This window comes from Carassius auratus, unplaced genomic scaffold, assembly GCF_003368295.1.
Source record: "Carassius auratus strain Wakin unplaced genomic scaffold, ASM336829v1 scaf_tig00005992, whole genome shotgun sequence".
NCBI classification, from domain to species: domain Eukaryota; kingdom Metazoa; phylum Chordata; class Actinopteri; order Cypriniformes; family Cyprinidae; genus Carassius; species Carassius auratus.
Window position 1 is genome coordinate 112764 of NW_020523724.1, and position 16578 is coordinate 129341.

Here is a 16578-nt window from a genome sequence, read left to right on the forward strand (position 1 = left end):
GTAAATTATGGTACTTATGTAATTTTCTATATTGTGCAAATTGTTAATGGTTTCTCACACAAAGCTATTATATTGCTTCAGAATACCTGTGGAATACAAATTGTTTGGACTACTTTTAAAGGGCTTTTGATTGCTTTCAGTCCCTATTGGTTTATAATTGTATGTAAATGAACAACTACATGCATTCATTTGTGTTGATTTTTGTGTTAGTCATTCACAGAACAAAAGGTGGAACATATTGAAAACAAGCTGAAGCAGTTAACTGATAGTTGCTGAATATTTTTAAGTACTCAGCTGCTCATGCTTCATCACACTGAATTTCTGAATTTTCAAGGCTATTATTACCCTGGCATAGTTCATTCATTTACTCACCCACATGTAATCCTAAACCTCTGCGACTTACTTTCTTCTGTGAAATATAAAAAATATGGAGAAATGCAAAAAGTTTTTTTAGTATTAAAATAAAAGTCGATGGGCTCCAACATTATTAAAAATTATTTTGTGTTTTGTGCACACACAGTTTTGTAATGACATGAGGGTGAGTAAATGATAACAATTAAAAAATGTTGCACTGGTCAGACTTCGTGAATTGCAAATCTCATGAAGCCTATAAAAAAACATATCGCTATATAATAACATATTGCTATTACTGTGAAAAACGAAATACAATTAATTAGCATAAATTAAGAGGTTTACAACAAATATTATCATCATGTATAAATACCTTATTTAAATAAAAATTACTTTTTTATCTGTTTATCAGATAATATTTATTTTAAACCACACTGGAAAATTGTTAGTGAAATAATGCCACAGCAGTCTCTGTAAACAAATTTGCAGAAGACCTAATACAAATTAATTGAAACACATCCTAAGATAAAGTTAACCTTGATTTAAAAATTACATTTGATAAACAGTTTATTAAAGCCTATTAAAGTCCTCACATGTTTCCTCTCCTCATATTTTTCCCCTGAAATCACACAGCTCCCTCTGACAACAGTGAAACCCAGTGGCACAAGCAGCAACCAACTTTTATGTCTATTTTTACCCTTTAAAGGGAACTCTACCTCTAGAGAGTAAACCTGAAGGATAGCACACTTGTTTCAGTCCAATATGTGAGACAGCTCTTTTTCTAAGGAGTATAAAAACGAAAGCTATAGGTTTTCTAGAGTGGACAGTGATGTAGCCGTCCATGGCATCGGTTACATGCGGCTGCCGTTATGATTTCTGACAGAAAGCGAGAGTGGAATAAATCTTGCAGTGACGTTTGCAGTGCTTTGACTTAATGGGGATGATATAAAGCAAGGCTGTAATTTAAAGAATATGCCTATGACAAGCTGAAAACTAACTCTGAGCAGACAGGACTGGAGCCTGTCGTGGCTCCCTGGCCTTTAAGAGGATTGATGCGCGTGGTTCACATTGACGTATCTGCTTCTGGCTTTAGCACTGCGCTAGCACCAAACTGATGAATGAAATTGGGAAACATGTGTGGGAGGATCGACTCCAGGCCATATTTTGATTAAATTCCATATCAGTCACAATTTAGCCTATTTCCAAACCCTCTTCTGATCCAACTCTAGGAAAGGAAGAGCATTTGTGCAAGCTGTCACAGATCGCACATTCTGTCCAGTAACAGAAAATGGGACACCAGCTCCCCGATCCAAGTGTATGCATTATTAAAGCCTTCTGTGAGAATAGTAACTCATCTGCATATGAAAGAGTAGGGTGTGAGGGAAATAGTTAACTGTGTGACTTTTACTAATGAGGAAAAGGAGATCGATGAAATGAAGACTTTGACCGTGATTTTCAACAGTGGCCTGCAATTTAACATGCTTATGTAACTATAAGACTTTTGTCTGGTCTGAAGCAAATGGACAGGCATTTCAACTTTGAAAACAGTAAAGACTATCCAAGCCATAGTGACACAGTAAGTTTATTAAGATCTTCTTATGAAAATCACCATTGTAAAAATAAGTGTTGCAAATAAATAAATATTGCAAATAAATAAATAAATAATAATAATAAATTAATTAAAAATGTAAACATCAGAATGCACAATGGTAAATAGAATTCAGGAGAAAAATAATGTTTCATAGAAAAAAAAATATATATATATATATATATTTATTAAATATTGAATTGTTTACATGGATCACATGACCCATAAATGATTCACGATTAAATAAAAGTGTAATTCTATTTTCCCCAGAGTGATGAACCATTGCAGGTTTCCTTTAAAGTACAGTACGGTTAAACGCAACTCAGTGTTTCATCTTGTTTAATTTCTTTGGAGAATTGGGACTGTTTGTGCTGTGCCTGACAATCAACAGCACCCCTCTGGAGTGATAGAGGCATTCACAGAGAAACCAAGAGGAACATTTGTCTCCTGTGCTCATTAGACTTCTTCGTCGGAGCCAAGGGAGGAAAATCGCACACAGGCATTAGTGCGCTGTCATCCTCGTGATTGGAGCCAAAAGAAATGTGCTGAATACACCACTGTTTCACCCTGTGAGCACTTCTTTTCCAGCTCTTTTGCAGGATATCATTCATTACAAGCCATTTCATCACATGTCCGCTCCACGTGGTACTAAAGAGCTTCAGAGTGAGACAAAATAAATACAGTCACTCTTTCTAAACCATTTCTTCTGTTTCTTTTACTTGATAGTGCTTTGCAAGGCAAGCATAACTATTGCTATTGCAGGAACAGTTAGGTTTGTTCTAATTGCTAACCTTAAGTATCAAACTCATAACTCATGCAAAAACGTTTATGCATGGTGCACACATCAATGATTCCTCAAATGATTTCTAAACTATCAATCACTTGGCATGTATCAAAACAAATTGAAGAAATAAAAATAATAATTTTATAAAGGCCTCAGAAATAGGGATGCACCGATATTATAATTCCAACCAATATTATAATTACATTTCATGCAATAACTGGTATAAAAAATAAATAAATAAATAAATAAATTTGTTTCAAATGCTGCAAGTGGGAAAAAAGTTCTTAGCAATATGGAAGCACCCATATTAAAAAGTAAGCCAATATTTTAAGTAAATAGACCATTAATGTTAATGCTATGACTGATAACTAATAAATACAAAACAAACCTAATAATTTTAAATAAAAGCAGACGGGATAAACTAATATTAAACTTACAATGCAATATGATAATTAAACAGATAGTTAATTTTTATGCTGTGATAGATGACTAATAACTAATAACTAAAATTTATAATTTTCAGTGCTGAAAAGTAGGGATACACCGATATTAATCTTCCGGTCAATATAATGACTTAATCAATTATAATTTAAACACACTAAACTATTAATAATTAAAAAATGTTACAAGTGAATTTAATGAATGCTTCATAATAATGTAAAACAAAACATAATCTAAATCTAAAAACATTGAAAATAGGAGAACTAATCGATCACAGAGCATTCTCTCACTGCTGACACTGGATCCTAACAGGGTTGCTTTTCCAAAAAGTATCATAAGAAACAATTGATGCTTTTGGGAAACGCAGCCCAGAACAATTAATGTTCTGTTCTGTAACTAATGTAAATATAAATCATACACTGTCAGAATTAAAAGCCTGCATCTTATAGGCGCAACAGCCTGTCATTGGCAGTGCCTTATGAAAATGAACCATTGTTTTATTATACAGTAACCTTAGTTCTGCTTACCACTACAGTAAACATATTTTAACCACGCATAAACAAAAATATAATCGAATAAATTGCAATTAAAGCATACTGAATGTTAAAATGCCTTTCTTATATAATAATTGCCTATTATACTCTTAATTATTTACTAATTATATAAATAATTCTGTATCGATATTGATGATACTGGCCTTTGAAAGTATCGTATTCTATCGAAAACCAAATGTGCAATACCGCCCAATCCTAACTTAAATGAGCATGCACAATTAAATATCCAATATCGACTGATACTGAATGAATTAAAACATCTTGACCGTCATTAGATATCCACTATGGATCCAATATATTGTGCAGATCCACTTAGCAACCCCTTAGAACACATTAGCGACTACATAGCAATGCTTTGGCAACCCCTCACAAGACTCATGGCAGCATGACACACACTAAACTGACGAGGGTTTTTTGTTATACAGCTAGAGACAGCAGCCATCTACTTAAAACAGCTTCTGCTCTCCTTAATAAGCCACTACAGCATTGTGTACCAAAGCGGAAGGCAAAAGGGTCGATGTGTGATTTAACACAGATCTGTGGACTGCTCTCTTTAAAGAATGAGCAGGCCTGATAAGAGTGAACACTCTCCGGCAGAAGCTGGAGCCAGTGCCAGGGCCGAGCCGAGCACTACCTGCAACTAAACACTCACATCCACCGCAGATATAAAGCAGCCGCAGAGGGCTGTGTCATTTACTACTAAAGAGATGACTCACTTGTTCTGTTCTCCTCTAGCTATTGCCGCTGCATTATGAAATGGATAAGAGCTGTTATGTAAGAGATTTCATTATACATTTTCTCGCTTATTACAAGGCTACTTTATAAATAAAATAAAAAACAGCCTGTTATGACCTAAAAGAACAACATGAGCAACAATACCAAAGTATTACAAAATTAACAGATTGATTATTAAATATAAATTAAATTGATTTTATATATATATATATATATATATATATATATATATATATATATATATATATATATATATATATATATATATATATATATAAAAATATACTATATATATATACATAATATATTTTGTTTGTTTATTTTAATATATGCACATCCCAACAGAGTAAAGACTGTAATTAAATTCATTTTTAGGCTGTATAGCAACAGAATCTATATATATATATACAATTTATGTATGGTTGTAGATTTTATTAATTTCTGTATGATGATCTGTTAATTTTGTAAACCCTCCATTAGACCATATCAGCAAATCATACAGAAATTAATAAAATCTACAACCATACATAAATTGTATATATATATAGATTATGTATATATATATATATATATATATATATATGTGTGTGTGTGTGTGTGTGTGTGTGTGTGTGTGTGTGTGTGTGTGTGTGTGTGTGTGTGTGTGTGTGTGAACATGCACACATACATACATACATACAATTTCTTTATGGTTGTAGATCTAATTAATTTCTGTATGATTTGCTGATATGGTCTAATGGAGGGTTTCACATTATTGACATCTTAATGCAGTGCTTTCCTGAATGTTATGAATAATGCAGCAGAATTTCTGCCCCTAACTTCCTCTCCATCAGCAGTGCTTTTGAAATTAAATGGGTAACAGGCATTAAATAGCGTAGCGTATTATGACACGAGATGTCCAAGTAGTTGGCCTGATCCAGCCTGTTTTGCATATTCATTATGTAAGGCTACGAATGCAAATAAGGCACTCTGCTGAAGTTTGTAGAGAGCTGAAGTTAGTGATGCAGACCAGTGCCAGGACCAATCATTATTCACCTGGTGCTTTGTCTGGTAATCCTTTGAGGTTGCTCTCCGATCACATTTTGACATTTATTTGTGTCTGATTTCTTAGAGATTCAGTCATGATGTCTCCGACATTACCGTGCTGATATTTTATATTCTTCAGTAGTGGCATTTTGAACTCTCACAAGCAGGTATTTTGATAATTAACCATTTATTAGTAGAGCATAGATTTTGTGTCATAGTACAAGACTGAATAATATTCTATATTTCATTATCCAATTTTTTTGGAACATGTCTCAGTCAGAAATCTACACTACATCAAAATTTGGGGTCAGTAAGATTTTTTACGTTTTTTAAAAAGAAGTCTCCTACCCTCACCAAGGCTACATAAATGACATAAACACAATAAAAAACAATATTTTAAAAAATCACTCCAAATTAAAATAACTGTTTTCTATTGTAAAAGTCTTCAGAGTCACATGATCTTCAGAAATCAATCTAATATACTGATTTGCTGCTCAAGAAACACTTACGATTATTATCGCTGCTGAAAACAGTTGTGCTGCTTAATATTTTTGTGGAAATTAGGATTCAGGATTCTTTGATGAACAGAAAGATCAACATTTATTCAAATGGAAATCTTTCGTAACATTATAAATGTCTTTACTTTCTCTTTTGATAAATTTAATGCATCCCTGCCGAATAAAATTATTAATGTCTTTCAAATAAAATTATACTGGCCCCAAACATTTGAAAAGAAGTGTATATGAGATCATGTTAGACTTGATTAGTAGTATGAACAAAAAAATCAGATTTAATTGCTTTTTGGTCACTTGAGGATGTATCACTTTCTACGAACCCAGATTTGCAGAATAAATCAATCATCTAAGTGCCCTAACTTGCATTGCCAACATGCATGAAAGCTGAAAAGATACACCATTACATTCAATCTAAAAGTTGAATTATCATTTAACTTTTTAAGAAAAACTAAGCCGAGATGAAAATTATCTGTCAGTACTAAGGATTGTTATTAAGATGTTGAAACAATGAACACAAACACAAACCCCAACCAAACATCCCGTTTACATGGTTTCATGTAAATACTGGAAATGTTCTGTGATTTTAGTTTATAGACAGAGTGTGTGTGTGTGTGTGTGTGTGTGTGTGTGTGTGTGTGTGTGTGCGTGTGTGTGTGTGTGTGTGTGTGTGTGTGTGTGTGTGTGTGTGTGTGTGTGTGTGTGTGTGTGTGTGTGTGTGTGTGTGTGTGTATTATGCCTCCAGTACATCTGTACATCTTGCCTGAGTGTCTTCGGGGGTAAGGAACAGCACACTACAAAATGCTAACAGTTCTCTCAACAAGGTGAGTAATGTTAAAGTCAAGGCCTGAGGCGGGCACTCATCCTCTGGTGAGTCAGCTGTGGATACAGAAAGGGCATTTCTCTTATGTCTCTGGATTCTGCTTGATGTTTTTATTAGCCAGCCATCACTGAACAGCACATCACATTTTACAAAATAATACAAAATAATAATAACATTCAAAATAACAATGACCTTTAGAACACAACAATAAAAACATAATCGTGTTTGTATTGTTGATACTATTATTATTACCAGTTATACTAATATCACTTTTGTTGTGATCAAAAATTGTTTTGGGCTATGTACAACTGTAGCTTCACATTGATCACTTCATAATAAATGGCAATTTTTTTTAAGTTTATAAAGTATAAATATCCAAAGAACTAAAAGTACTTTACCTGTGGATGTAATAAACGGGTGCCTTTCTTTTAAGCCCTTCTAAATGATAAGAATGGTAGACCTGACAGTCAAACACAAGTAGCCGATTAAACAGAGAAGTGTTGAAATCTGGGAGAAAACAAAAATACATACATACATACATAAAAAAAAAACTGTTCATTTATATGACTTTAAAAGGTGTTCAAATATCAATATAATCTGTCATCAAAATGAAAAAATATGAAACAACATCAGCTCCTAAAGAACTTACTGTATAATTCAATTAATCTATAATAAACCTATAAAAGGTATTTTAAAATGTATATTTCTATGTCCATTATGCAGTTGTTTAGTACAGTACAGTATATACATCACTGCTTGAGGTCTCGACATGCTTTGTTTTATATAATTTAGCATAACATAGTAAACCATTATCATACATATGCTACGTTTTCTTATTATTATATTCTAAGTTTCATTATATGTATTAAGCTTGTTTTAAACCCTGTGTATAATCTTCATTGGTTTAAAGTTTATTAATACTTAAATAGTCTAGACTTTTCATCAACAAAAACTGCTTATCTCATTAATTATTGTGCTTAAGAGTAAATTATGCATTTGTGTTGCTGAAGATGAGACTGAGAGTTCTTTAGGAATGCATCACCCAGTCTATTATTATGGAGAATAGTTATGGCTGTCAGTATTTATTATGCAAATTCACACAGAAGTTAATGCTGTTGCGCTATTGTTAGCAACTGACAAACGACTTACAATTTATTAATGATGCAGTCATGCTGTTTCTTTCATACTATTGGAAAAAGTGTTTGCAATAACTCAATGGCCCATTGATGACAAGGAAAAGTTGAATATTAGCTATCGTTCTTTGACTTGCTTTCTCTCAGCGTGACTCAACACTGCCACCTACAGTGTACAGTTAGGATTGCAGCGTCATCACAGGCGAACTAAACTTTTAAATGATCGTGATTGCTCTGCTAATTAAGCCGAATATTTTCTTTTAAACAAGTAGTGATAGTTTCAAAAAAGAGAGGGGGGGTGGGGGGTCAAATCTCATAGTCTTTCCAAACGTAAACACTCCATCCCAGCAGGTGGCGGTATAGAGTTGATCTGCCAACCGCCAATAAAACATCAAAGAAGAAGAGCGTTCTTTTTTTGGAAAAACCATAACAGAAGAAGAGAAGAAGAGCGTTCTCTCTCAAGGACTTTTATTATGACGAGGCTTGAGTTGACAGTTGTACACCACAGCTTTAATGAAGGTAGTCAAATAACCTTTTCTCGGGTTAATGTTTGTTCTGTCGAATCCTTTTTATATTATTTCAGCTACTAATGTCGTCAGTTTCTAAAATATTAAAATCAAATGATTTGTCTTTTGATTAAGCTGGTTCTCTCCGGAAGGCATTGCTAGCCGTTCAAGCTAATTTGCAGCTGTTTTGTTTTTATGTTACTTAAGAAAGACATTATATTGATTGTTTAATTATCGGATACAAATTAGATTTTAAAAAGTAAATACAAAGACTTAACCTTTCGGAAAATGGCATGTTCATAAGCTAGGTATGGGGAAAGTTATGTTGTTGACATCAAACTTGGAGAGAGCGTTGATCTTGTTGTCCTGTGTCTGTATAGATGTTGATTACTGTATTTTTTATAAAACAATTTCTGTAGATTGAAGGATGGAGACCAGTGGCAAACCCTCGACAGCTCAGATTGTGTTGCTGGCCACTAGCTCTGCTCTGACTGCTGTCTTATACAGCATATACAAGAGGAAGTCGAGCCATGTAGCGAGGTTAAGGGTAAGAGAAGGTGCATTTCTTCTAATGAAACCATTACTACAAGAATCCGATCATATCTAAGCATGTTGGTTAACAGGAGGCCAAGAGGATGCCATTAAATCCAGATCTCAGAACTATCCTCGATGAAGCGCCAGGAAAATGCGTTCCTTATGCAGTTATTGAAGGTTAGCTTCTAAAATAAATCTAGTTTTGCACTGTGCTGATGTTGATACAATAATGATTTACTGAAAAACCAAAAGAGGGAAAATTTGTATTTAATTGGTGTCTAATTCTTATTATTCATGTTTTTATTTTAAATTGTTTTAGGTGTTGTGCGCTCGGTGAAGGAGACCTTGAACAGTCAATTTGTAGACAACTGTAAAGGGGTCATCGAGAGGTTAACATTAAAAGAGAAGAAGATGGTGTGGAATCGAACAACACATCTATGGTACTTGTTTGTAATACATAACTGTCCATTAATGCAGTTCTAGAACTTATGCACTATATACCATGTGTATTGTACATTACAGTACAGTTTGCTTTTTAAATATTAGCATCACTAGAAAAAAATTATATTTGGCACAATATGTATTTGTCTAAAAAATTTCAGTCATGTAGATCAAAAGGTGTTAAGATATTTTTAAACATACAAATTAAAGTGTAATATAGTTTCTAATAATTATTTTCGTGATTATGTAGTTTTAATATAAATTGTCTTATTTAGTTTATCATAATTATACTTTATTTACATTTTTAAATTATTACACGATCAAAAATTTGACTTGTATTTAAATATTTTAATTATTTAAATATTCATTATTGTTTTCATATAAAGTAATATTTAGTTTTAATATACTTTTTATGTGCTTTTTAAATATTTATACTTATTATGTTGAATGAATGATATAAAAGTATTAATTATACTTAATATTTTAATATAATACTTTTAAAGTTTGTTTATAATGTGATATTTTTTTAATGTGTACAAATATTTATTTTTAATCATTACGCTCCATTTACATTTTTTCACTGTGATATAATTTAAAATGCTTAATATTTGTTTACATAGAGTATACTTTAAATATTTATTGTTTTAATCGTTTTATATATAACCATATGCAGCATCAGTAATTTACAATATAAAAAATATATTATTCACTATCAGTAATTATATGTACCTTATTTAATATCCTCTGCTAATACATATTTCTTTAAGGAATGATTGTGAAAAGGTCATCCACCAACGCACCAACACCGTGCCCTTTGACCTGGCCCCACATGATGACACTGTTCCCATGACAGTGCGAGTGGTCCGTCCACTCGATGCAGCTGAATTAGATCTGGAGACCACCTATGAGAACTTTCACCCCTCCCAGCAGTCTCTGACCAACGTCATCAGCCACTTCATCAGCGGTGAGCGTCCGCAGGGCATCCAGGAGACAGAAGAAATGCTGCGTCTGGGAGCCAGCATGACGGGCGTAGGGGAGCTTGTGCTGGACAACAACCTGGTTCGTCTTCAACCCCCTAAACAGGGCCTGCGGTACTTCCTCAGCTGCCTGGACTACAACACGCTCCTGAGTAAGCAAGAGGGTCGCCTGCGGATCTGGAGGGTCTTGACGGTGCTGTTTGGCTTGACTGCCTGCGCCACACTATTCTACCTGCTGTGGCGGCAGTACGTGCTGCGTAAGGAGCGGAGGAAAGAGCGCAGCCTGCTGGACGAGTACAGGAAGTGGCAGAGCAGACGTTTGCAGGAGCTCCACCTGACGGATGATTTGTCTCCTACTTCATGCACAATATGCCTGAGTCGTGAGCGCTCGTGCGTGTTTCTAGAGTGTGGTCACGTGTGTGCCTGCGAGGAGTGCTATAGGGCCCTGCCTGAACCTAAGAAATGTCCCATATGCAGGGCTAGAATAGACCGGATTGTGCCTCTGTATAACAGCTAGAGGCTTGAATATGTAGTATGCACTTAATTTGAAATGAGGCACTTTGTGTGTGAGCACAGTGTTTCATGCGACCTAATATCAGTTGATGTAAGAATCTGCCATAAACACAATACTCAGCAGAAAAATATTCATCCAGCTTGAGTCGGGTTTTGTGTTCTGTTGATTGATCACACTGTTGGCAATTATAATGATCACTTGTGCCTGTGTGAACTGAAATTAAATACCATTTGTTATTTCACTGAAAACAGCCCATTTTAGGACTAGGAATACAATATTTTTTATTTTATTAAAACATCTGTAATACAAAGATTTATGTCTTTAATAAAAACAAATTTAAGTAAAAGCAATACAATTGATTCATATAATTTTCATTTATTATTTGGAATAAAAATATACATTTTTTGCATCACAGTGAAAATTTGAGATAAGGAATGTGTTTAGTCATGATGTAAATGTTACAATACTTAATAGTCATAAAATGTCTCAATGTCTTTACATTTTGGGGTTAAATATTGACTTCCTCACTTTAAGACATGTTAACTGGAAGTCAGTATCGTTATATTTAATTTGAAATGTATTTTTTTTTTTACCGTTTGAGAGGGCAGAGAGAAATATTTTTTTTCATACATTAAAAAAAATGGTCATCTGAATTATTAAATGGGAGTCTATAAATGCCAGGGAAAGTAAAACAATCATTTTGTTCTTCAATATGCAACTTTATTGGTTTGATATTAGTTATGCTTACTATACGAACAACGTTATAATGGTTTGAAAAAAAATAAAGAACTTTTTTTCTGCAGTGGATCAGTCCGTGTGATTTCATGAGTTGTGTAACAGTCATGTAAGATAAACAACTGATATTGATATTGCTTATTCTTTGGAGTTACTTACCTTTCTTTCATATATATATATATATATGTATCTTTAATCACTGAGCTACACTTGGAAAAAAACAAAGTGAAATGGGTGGAGGTGATAGTTATCTCAGTGGCGCCTGATATAACACATTTGCATCCATAGTTTTTCTGTATATTTCCAGACTCTAAACTCACATCACATTCTGTTCATTCTGCTTTTAAATGATTGTTGTTTATTACACAGTATATAGCTATTGATTGTTGTGGATGGAGAGAGAACATGCTCGAGTAGTTGCCTTAAGAAGAAAACATCAGTCAGATGACAAAAGGAGCAGATATCTCTTACCTGATGCCGTCACAAGAACTTCTGCACGTTTCTTTGAAATTTGTACTTGTACAGTGTCCGTTTGTTGTGCAGACAGTCAAGGAAACCCTGAACAGCCTTTCTGTCAACAAATGCAAAAGGATCCTGAAAGAGAAGAGGGTGCTGAATCACGCAACAGACCATTGGTAAATGATCTACATTTGTACACGAACATTGATATTAAAATTATGAGATAAATGATTAATATTGAATGTTATTATTAATATTACGAGTAGTCTATATGGTCCTTCTAGGGGGATGTATTCAGTTAACCTCAGTTACTGATGACGGGATGTGCTGATTTTTCCCAGCTGCCTCTAACACGAAATGTAAAGCATATTTATGTTATAAATGTCCTATATGAGTAGCTAAAGACATGAAGACTATACAGGTTGCCTCATCTGTACAGCAATAATGAATCATCCAGATAAATAGCTATGAAATCCACACCAAGATTGACAGAACAAAAGGAAACTAATTTCAGTAGACACGCTGTCACATTAAAACTGTTCATATCAAGCCTGATGCAAATGATCTAGAAATGTCTGCATACAGTATCGCTCTTTGGCACACAACTTAGAAGCTAGAAGCTGCAAAGTTAACAGAAGATAACTGACCTATTTATTAATTAAATACCGTTTTCACTTTGTTCAATTGTTCAGTTTATTATTATTTGCTTAATTTTATCACCAACCAATCACACTCAAGGAAGTCATTCACTTCCTTTAATGCAAAACACAAACCATCATAGAAATTGAGCAGTTCTATTCTCATGTAATGAAACAATAAGTGTAAATAAGAGTGATGTAAGAACAATTGAAAGTAGGCTATAATGATAATAATAAGGTTTTAAAGTTCATAATGAAAATACTAGAAGGAACACTACTGTTTATTTTTGTATTATTTTTTTCTTTTTATTATTATTTATTTTATTTTTTTTGTTCTTAGAACGTTCAAAGCATCCAGTTTTTTAAAGGATTTAAATAATTAAATTAATTACACCTCATATAAAACATTTCTGTAGATAAGAATTAAAGGTGTTGTAGGATTGAGTGGTTGAACTACTGTAAAAGAACAAATATACATTTTTACTTAAAACCTCTGAGTATTACAGTCCAAGTTAAAAATATTGGACTTGACACAAACAGGAACAAGCACATTTGATGATGAATGAAATGAAATATGCTGTGTTTTCCGTCAACTGGAAACCCTGGGTGCCGAAATCCAACTGGGTAAACTGGCAGTGGGCGGGTTTCGCAGAACCAAATCAAAGACGGCATTCCGGCCTAGAACTGAACAATTTCAAGGGTTTTTCAGATAAACAAATATGTTAAGTTTGCATGTTTCTTATTTATCTGCAAACATATTATGGTATTTTTATGCTTTTGTAGAGTCAAAATCTTACATACAGCACCTTTAAAGGTACAATTTGTAACATATTTGCAGTAAAATATCCAAAAACCACTAGGCTAGTGTTATAAATTTTGGCCAGCTGATTACTAACAATGTCTCTAATGTTTTCAACTATTTATAAATCATGCGAAAATTCCCATTCTAAACAGTGACACGGGGCAGTGCAGTCACCTGTCGATGACGTTAGTTACCCTTTGTTTCCGCCTTTACTGACGTAGAAACCACATGACAACAGTGTCGTGGACAAATGCGGAAGTAGCTTTGCGACAAACTTCAACTAGAAAGAGATGCTCACGTCTTGTGTTTTACTCGACAGGTGAGTTGTTTTGATTCGTATCTTTACAGAAAACGTATGCTATTATAACGATCAACAAGATTAGAACTATGGAGCATACACGCCAAACGCAGGGCATCGCATCTCTAGACAAGCGCGAAGACGCGTCTGATCCATCGTCTGATCTCGTTTTTACATTGACTTAGTATGTAATCTACTCGCACAAATCATTGAACGTTGATCTTTCCGTCTGATTGATGGTCGTCAGCGCTTGGGTAGAAGACAACGAATCCCATCATTCCACGCTCCTTCTTAGCGTCATCAAACCACGCGATTGTTATTGTTTTGATAGTGCGCCCTCTCGTGGCAGGTCCTACAATCTGTACCTTTAATATAAATGAATATTGAAAAGTTTGAGGTCTGTTTTTGTTCTAAATGTTTAAAAAATGTATTTTCTTGGTTATGTGAACGTTTTTCACAACATTTGTCTTTATTATTGTGCAAACATTATGGTTCCAACTTTGTCAGCAATTGCTTCTTTTTGCTCTGCTTGTTCCTATGGCATGACTTGGACATCTGTAAAATATCTTTTTCGAAATGCTGTATTTTGCCAGCTTGACTGGTGTAGGCAAGATGGTGCAAGACATCAACCTGGTTTGTGTTCCAGCTCCGGACATACAGCATTTCCTCACTCTTTACTCCATCCTGAAGAAGCAGGAGAGTCACCTGTGGTTCTGCAGGCTCTTGAAGATGATGTTCGGTCTGACCGTCTGTGCCATCTTCCTCTACATGCTGCGCAGGAAACCGAGGAGAAGAGTTAGGAAGTTCAGACATATACAGGAGCTGTTCAGAATAATGCAGTCTGTCAGAGTTCAAACCAGACTCGTTTCTGAAGATATTGATTAGAAGCTGCTGGTTAAGAAGTGCTTTAATCTTTATTAAACGTGACTTTCTAAATCGCTATTAAAAAACTATTGCTTTGATATTAGATATGCATATTTTACAAACAATATTATAAAACATGTTAATGATTAAATTGTATGCACATTTCTCTAGTTTCGTTTAAATGCACATGTAACAATAGAGTACTACTGTATCTGGCCAATAGATGGAGATAAATACCTGTCTAGCTGTACCATCACAGTTCAATAATATCACTATGGGTTGGTTAGTACTGAGATAACCATCGAAATAAAGATTTTAAACCATTAAAACCACCACAAGTTTTCAAGACTTCTCTAGCTTGAGTAATAACTACTTATAAAATCATATAAACCACTAATAAGACGCAAATTATTTATGTCTTGATTGTAACTTTCTATAGCCTTACACCATTCAAGTATCTACTGTATAAATAATGTTATTAGTCTACAAGAATATTACTATGAGTATGAATAGGACTTTGAATTAACATGAACATCATATAATAGCAGTTGATGTTCTTAATAAAAGCATTACAGAAGAAATCTAGCTTTATATTTTCTTTTCACTGTAGCTTTACTACACATTATGAATTGTTATTAATTTTAATAAAAGCAATGGTAAAAATGTCACTCACATTGTCATTATTATAATATATTAAATTCAACTATTATATTAATTCCTGTAATTCTGTAAAAAAAAAAAAAAAAAAAAAACATCAGCAGTGTATTTTTATGGTGAACGCAGTGGCCAGTTCTTATTTTCCCAAAAAATATTTCATAAAACAGTGCCAGTCTCCCTGGGTTGTAAAAGGCACAATGGTGATTCTTTTATTTATTTCGAGGAATATTTTACCGAATAATAAAACAATTCTGAAAATCTACTCACCCTCAGGCCATCCAAGATGTAGATGAGTTTGTTTCTTCATCAGAACAGATTTGGAGAACTGTAGCAATCCATCACTTGCTCACCAGTGGATCCTCTGCAGTGAATGGGTGCCGTCAGAATGAGAGTTCATATTGTTTCTTACACGACAACACAACATCAAAGGACATTAATTGATGGTGTGGGCTACTCGTGGATAATTTTTTTATCATCTGCTTGGACTCTCATTCTGACGGCACCCATTCACCACAGATGATCAATTGGTTAGCAAGTGATGTAAGATAAAATTTATTTTCAGTTCTGATAAAGAAACAAACTCATCTTGGATGGCCCAAGGGTAAGCAAATTTTAAGCATATTTTCTTTTTTGGCTCAACTATTCCTTTATACTCATGGGATTCGAACCGACAATCTAACCCATGCCACCCATATGCATGTTTTGAGTTCTTACTTGCTCAAGGAAAATGCTTATACAGCATCAATCGACCCTAAATTATTCAAATATGGTTCACTACCAAGCCACAGGCACCCACATCCAAAAACACAATTGTGACAATCTTCTGGTTGGCAATGATGGTAAGTCACGAATCAACCCTAGTGGGATTCAAACCCACATCCTTTTGGACAATCTGAACCACAACAGCCAAGAGCTGCAGGCAGCAGTGTGAGGTGGAGGGAGGGGGATGGAGCTTCTGCTTGCAGCACCGAGTCTGACTGACGTCTCTCTGCTCTCTGAGGACACGAGTGTGTGTTTTTGCAACGCGCTCCTGCTTTGCATCTACATCAGTTTTTCCGAATAACTCCTGCTCATCGATTGGAAAACTGAAAGTGGCTCCCGTGGTTTGAAGGTAAAATACAGCTGCGTCTGATCGTGACAGCTGAGATTTCCGCACGTTTGCAGAGCTCGTTAGTGATCGATTCTTCCTGTATCTCGTGATCGATT

The 16578-nt window shown here is 34.4% G+C and overlaps 2 protein-coding genes across 3 annotated transcripts; both read left to right on the forward strand.

Moving 5' to 3' along the window:
- The first annotated feature begins 8350 nt into the window (after positions 1 to 8350).
- LOC113071122 (mitochondrial ubiquitin ligase activator of NFKB 1) lies at positions 8351 to 11196 on the forward strand. Of its 2 annotated transcripts, none has more exons than XM_026244486.1 (5): positions 8351 to 8466; positions 8873 to 9000; positions 9077 to 9164; positions 9307 to 9427; positions 10196 to 11196. In XM_026244486.1, the coding sequence occupies exons 2-5, from the start codon at positions 8881 to 8883 to the stop codon at positions 10920 to 10922; spliced, it is 1056 nt and encodes a 351-aa protein (XP_026100271.1). In that variant the 5' UTR covers positions 8351 to 8466; positions 8873 to 8880; the 3' UTR covers positions 10923 to 11196. The 2 variants fall into 2 exon arrangements, with proteins under 2 accessions (XP_026100271.1, XP_026100272.1); XM_026244487.1 differs by lacking the exon at positions 8351 to 8466 and adding an exon at positions 8625 to 8761.
- A 768-nt stretch (positions 11197 to 11964) lies between these two features.
- Positions 11965 to 15110, forward strand: LOC113071117 (mitochondrial ubiquitin ligase activator of nfkb 1-like). The gene is made up of 2 exons (XM_026244481.1): positions 11965 to 12289; positions 14445 to 15110. Exons 1-2 carry the CDS (start codon positions 12099 to 12101, stop codon positions 14734 to 14736), a joined length of 483 nt encoding a protein of 160 aa, XP_026100266.1. The 5' UTR covers positions 11965 to 12098; the 3' UTR covers positions 14737 to 15110.
- The last annotated feature ends 1468 nt before the right edge of the window (positions 15111 to 16578 follow it).